We start from the raw sequence: 6,223 nt of genomic DNA, 5'->3' as shown, positions 1-6,223 counted from the left end.
AGCAAATGTGGTGAAGAAAGCTGATGGTGCCCAGCTATTAAAAGATATAGTGTGTGGGGTCTTAAAGGCTTGAAGGTAAACAAGTGGCCATCTAGCAGAGAAACAACAAGCCCACATGGAAGAAGCACACCAGCCTGTGCGATCATGAGGTATCGATGGGACAGGCTAACAGACATCAGAAGACCCAAAACAATAAAACCATGTTGTTGAGAATGAAGGGGGTCAGAGCAGAGACCCAAAGCCCATCTGCAGACAATGGGACATCTCCTCACAGAGGTGTCATAGGGAAGGGATGAGTCAATCAGAGTGTAGTAAAGCACCGATGAAACACACAATACTACTCTGGTTCCTTGAGGCTTCCTCACCCCTCACTATCCTGACCCCAGTACTGCCTTTCACTGTGGGGTAGACCGGAGCATGTGCACAGGTATGAATAAGACCTAAGAACTCCACGCTCTCTTTCTGGCTGCAGACTGGTGCTCACTCCTTCAGTGCACCCCCGCTGTTAACAAGATGTCTTCAGGAACTGCAAAAATTGGGCACCCTGCCCCCAACTTCAAAGCTACAGCTGTTATGCCTCATGGTCAGTTTAAAGATATCAACCTGACTGACTACAAAGGAAAATACATAGTGTTCTTTTTTTACCCTCTTGACTGCACCTTCGTGTGCCCTACGGAGATCATTGCTTTCAGTGACAGGGCAGAAGAATTTAAGAAACTCAACTGCCAAGTGATTGGTGCTTCTGTGGATTCTCACTTCTGCCATCTGGCTTGGATCAACACACCCAAGAAAGAAGGAGGCCTAGGGCCTATGAACATTCCTTTGGTATCAGACCCCAAGCGCACCATTGATCAGGACTATGGGGTCTTAAAGGTGGATGACGGCATCTCGTTTAGGGGCCTCTTCATCATCGATGATCAAGGAATCCTTAGGCAGATCACTGTAAATGACCTCCCTGTTGGCCGCTCTGTGGATGAGACCCTAAGACTGGTTCAGGCCTTCCAGCTCACGGATGAACATGGAGAAGTGTGTCCAGCTGGTTGGAAGCCTGGCAGTGATACTATCAAGCCTGATATCCAGAAGAGCAGAGAGTATTTCACCAAGCAGAAGTGAGCGCTGGACCATTTCAGTGCTAGGCTGCAATGAGTAGCCCTGAGAAAAACAAACAAAACCTCTTTTGTATTCTTCTTCATGTTTCAAACATAAGGCCTTAGACTCTACTGAGAACATGGTATTTGATAATATGATAGGCTTTTTTTGTAGGGGCTGGGGAGGGGCCGTCTTTCTACACCGCAGTGAAAATGACCCTGAGCTGTTTTGGGCAGGGCAGCTGATGTGTATCATGTACTAGTAGCGGGGCATAAACCCATTGATCTTTTGTAGTTGTATTAAACTTGAACTCAGAAAAAAAAAGACCTAAGAACTCACGACACATGGAATCCAGGAACAGGAATGGGAGTAGCTATACTAGGAGAGCAGGGAGAAGGTGGAGAGAGCAGGCGAGGAAGGGGGAATTGATTGGGATGATCGACACATAACCAAACCACCCCCGCTCCCCGCACACAGGGGACAAACAACAGAAACTTTGGGGGAAGAGAGATAGTGGTCAGTGTAAGATATGAAAATATTAATTTATAATCTATCAAGGGGCCAGGAGGGTAGAGGGGAGGGAAGAGGAACTGACCCCAAGGGCTCAATAAAAAATAAATATCTACAAAATAATGATGGCAACATATGGTATAAAAGTGCTTAATATCATGGATGTGTGGATTGTTATAATAGCTGTAAGAGCCCCCAATAAAATGAGATTTTAATAAATGAATAAATAAATAAACCAATTCTCTGCCATTTCTGTCTTCATTCAACAGTTTGCCCAGATGACACTCTGGGTGTACAGGCTCGAGGAGTAGCAGTATAAATGAAAGTCAGAAAATCAGGCCTAGATAGAAGGGCTGATAGTTTCTGTTCAGGAAGCACTGAGGCATGGCCAGGGTAGTTGGCATCTGGGAATGTCCAGGGCTGTTAATGCATCAGAGGGGAGGGGTGACTGAAATGCATACCTGCCAATGCTGAGAGTGCCTATGAACTCAGGAAACAGATTTGCCCATTTTCAGAGCTCTTAAAAAGAGCAAAGTATGTGGTGTGTGTCTTAGGCTGGGTTCTCTAGAAAAGAAAATCCACCAATGTATCTATATATATTTATATATGAGAGATACCAAGAGAATGGATCCCACACAGTATTGCAGGTGGACAAGTTTGGGTCCGATGTCAGGCTGGAAGCTTCTCTTGACTTGTGCACGTGGAGCAGCTGATGAACCCATGATCAGCATTTCAGAGAGCAGACTCTGGCTGCAGAGGTAAATGAATCCGAGGTTGGCGGGTAAGACATAGGTAGGGTACTGCCAACTCCCAGGATTAGCAGGCAGTACGGCAGGCCACTGGCTCAAGTCTCAAGGACCAGAGGTTGGATGATGAGCCAGATGCAGCAAACACACTTCCTGTCTCTTCAATTTCTATTCCTTGGTTCCTCGGTTATCTTCAAGTAGCATTGGCTTTACCCATCACTGCTCGCTCCATTGCTTGTTTAATCTCTATTATGTCTCCAGAGACTGATTTAAAGCAAAGCCTATGCTAATACTGTCTCTAACATAACAAAACCCAGACACAAATTGGATTATAACCTTGGGTACATGAAAACGAAACAAAATCCACTGCCATCACGTTGATTCTGACTCACTGTGGCCCTTTCCAGGGTTTCCAAGGATGTAACTCTTTATGGGAGCAGACAGCCTCAACTTTCTCCCGTGGGACAGCTGGTGGGTTGGAATCAACTGTGGGGAGAAGTCAGATCCTTGCTGCCAGACTGCTGTCTCATCCCACAGCAGGGCTGGGCCTGCTCCCTGCTGCCGGAGACAATAGACTACCTCTCTCTGGAGCCAAAGGCCATTAGTTTGATTCCTGTGGGCGGAGTTCACACCTAACTGATAATGGTTCCTATAGAGACCCAAAATCAAGTCAAGCTGTTACCAGAAATCTAGGAGCCGCCTATCTTGCCGCCTATCTTGCCGCATGTACACCCCCAATCCCTTCTCCTTCTGTAGTGCATATGTCCCTAGATCACCTCCTCCCATCACTGTAATACCTGTAGCACAACCCTTTCCTGTGACCTATGTCTTCACCTGTAATGTGGGGGCTTGCACGTCCCCAATGTCCGGAGAGAGTATAAAAGCTTGGGGAGCATTAAAGTTCGCTCTCCCTCCACGTGGATTACCAAGCGGGGCTGAGGTGAGCATGCTACCATGAAATGTGTCTGACTCTATTTATTTCTATATATCTCTTTTATCTCTCATGCTCTCTATAACTTTACTATAATATTTACTTATTATCGCTGTACAATTGCGCCTACCAAACCCGTAGTGATTGTGCTAGGAGCTGGCTTCTTCTGGCAATCAACCTTGGGATTAGTAGTTCATAGCTCATCTGACAGCACCGCCAGGCCTCCTTAACCACAGATATCGAGGAAATTAGGATTTATAACACATTTATAGGAGACACAATTCAATCCAAACACTGGGCCCCCATGTTAGGTAGATGTTGGTGCTTCCTGCTCAATTTCTTAAACTGGAAGTTTGTGAATCTGGGCTCCTGGTGGCCATTCTACCTACCACATGGAGGGAGTCTGCATGAAGAATAAAGTCAAGATGAAGTTGCTCTCTTTCAACAAAATCTTTACTGTATCACAATCTGTTTAAACAGAACTCTTACTGCTTTTAGTGCTTAAGACATATAATTCCAACGTCCATATGTGGGTGGTTCTTATTTTGGACTCATTATTCTGTTACATCGATTATTTAGCTTCACATCAATAACGTGTTGTTTTCATTACTGTAATTGGATAAGTCTTTGAAGCTCATGGTAGAGTTCCTCTTTGCTGTTCTTCAAGGTAGCATTGAGAGTAGCCTCTTTGTTTCCCTGGGAAATTTAGAATCAGCTTGTCACGCAGAAAACCCTGCTAGGATTTCTGTGGGGATGGGATTTAATCTAGAAATCAAATTTGTTTGCTACGTGTTAAAAGAGCACAAAATTCTTCAGGGAAGGGTCAGAGAGATGGAAACACCACCACCAGAAGTGTATAGACCAAGCTGGAGGTTATGTGGAGGAACAATGGTTTCATATTTTGTAGCAATGCTTCGTAATTTACACTTGTATGTGTTGTGGTTTTTTCACTGGTAACAAAGATTGTTTATACCTTCAGTCTGTACTTTTGAACCCTGCTGGTGTAGTGGGTAACAAGTTGGGCTGCAAACCATTTGAACCCACTCCGTGGGAAAAAGATGAGGTTTTCTGACCCTGTAGACATGTATACCCCAATCCATGGATCCTGTTGCTTTCTCCTCGGGCTTGCTTCCCATGCCTCTCTTAGATAAGTAGGCAACCCAACAATAACATAGACCAAAACAACCAAAAAAGAAAGAAAAAGTTTGAAAAAAGAAAAAAAGGCATAATTCGTTTTTATGTGATCAAAAGGCTACTCAAATCCTTATTTGGTCGGTGTGTGAATTCCAGTTAGAACATGATCTGGTTTTGCATGACAATCCCTGGACATGTGCCTATTGCCTCTCCTTTTCTTCTTTCCAGCTGCACAAGTTAGGTACTTCAAAAGGGCTTGAACTTGCATGTGTTGCTTACTCCAGGGGCTCTCAATAAATGAGACTGGCAAAATGCTAACTATGAATACCTTTGCATGAAGATTTTCCTCCTTGGGGTCTGGGGAGAAGAGCGTGGTATCGTTTCTTGTAAAGTTAAACTTCCTCTGCCATGTGGCTTTTACTACTTGGCTAAGTAAGTGGTTAAACTCCTAAGTCTGCTTTCCCTTCACGGGGCTTTTTGCGGGTAGAGAACAGAAGGAAGCCTCAGGAGGAGCTACTTCCATCTTGTGACTGCCACTGAAGTGCTGGAAAGTAGAAACGCTATCTGACGGTTGAACAAGAAGTTTATTTGAAAGGCATTCTTGGCCTTCTCTTGTGCATTGGTATTTCCTCTAAAGCTACTCAACGGGGGCTGCCATGTCGATCGGTCCACTTATTCATCTCAGACTCCTTATTGCCCACTTCCCTAGGTTTACGGATGAGCCCCATTCTGATGCTGAGCCATGTTTTTTAAGCGACGCCAACCTCATTGTTGCTGAGTCCATTCCACTCATGTGACAAAGTAGAACTACCCTTAACGTTTCCCGGACTGTGAACCTTTATGGAAGCACACTGCCACAGCTTGCTCCCATAGAGCAGCGGGTAGGTGGCACGGGCCTATCTTTCAGTTCGCTAGCACTTAGCCACTGTACCACTAGGGTTTCATTTTTATGAGTCGGGTTGGGGTGCTAAATTGGTATACGAGAAATATAACATACTTTAAGATTCACTTTGTTAAAAACACCACACATAACGGCCCCTTCCCTTATAGTAAAACTTCCTTTTCAGCTTCATTAGCAGGGATGTTCCAAGCCCCAAAGAAGGTCCTGAAGATAAGAAGTCAGACCCCAGTTTAGCTAAACAAGGGTGCATGAAGCTGCAGGGGATGAGGGTCTAATGGCCCCGGAGAAATGTCAGTATAGACAATTTCCTAATGATCATTGCAAAACCTGCTTTCTTAGATGATCAACTGTATCCTGTGACATCGTAAAAACCTGCTAATCTCTTCCTGTAATCACTGTAAAACAAACCCATTTCTTGTATATTAACAGACGGAACCCTGCAGCGGCTCTGAGGAGAAACCTGGCTGCTTTCCTTCTGCAAGGGCCTGCAGGAGTGAACTGAACACTTCTCTGCTTCCTGTCTGGGGCTTTGATAATGGTCTCTCCCAGACGCCTTGCAGTCCCCGTAACAGCACCACTTTATTTTTCACTTCCTAAACCAAGCTATGTCTGCTATGGGTAAAAATATGCACAGTCAACAAAGGGAATGAAAGTGATTTGAAACTTGCCAAATTCTACTACTCATATGTAGGCACTTTTTAAAAAAATGATCATTTTATTGGGGGCTCTTACAGCTCTTACAATAATCCGTACATCAGTTATATCACGCATACTTGTACATCTGTTGCTGTCATCATTTTCTAAACATTTACATTCTATTTGAATAGGCAGTTAAACAGGTGTAAGGCATCATCAGAACAAAAAATCTCACCATAGTGAATGATGGGGGCAGTGCGGAGTGGAGATCCAAAG

At 44.5% G+C, this 6,223-nt stretch overlaps 1 protein-coding gene across 1 annotated transcript; it reads left to right on the top strand.

Annotated features, from left to right (window-relative positions):
• The first annotated feature begins 513 nt into the window (after window positions 1-513).
• On the top strand, window positions 514-1,113 carry LOC101638759 (peroxiredoxin-1-like). The gene has a single exon (XM_045290660.1). It carries the CDS (start codon window positions 514-516, stop codon window positions 1,111-1,113), a length of 600 nt encoding a protein of 199 aa, XP_045146595.1.
• Window positions 1,114-6,223: the final 5,110 nt, after the last annotated feature.

This window comes from Echinops telfairi, unplaced genomic scaffold (assembly GCF_000313985.2).
Source record: "Echinops telfairi isolate 266 unplaced genomic scaffold, ASM31398v2 ScPeMD7_47;HRSCAF=170, whole genome shotgun sequence".
Lineage (NCBI taxonomy): Eukaryota > Metazoa > Chordata > Mammalia > Afrosoricida > Tenrecidae > Echinops > Echinops telfairi.
The sequence above is the reverse complement of the archived record's forward strand: the minus strand, read 5'-3'. Positions and strand labels throughout refer to the sequence as shown.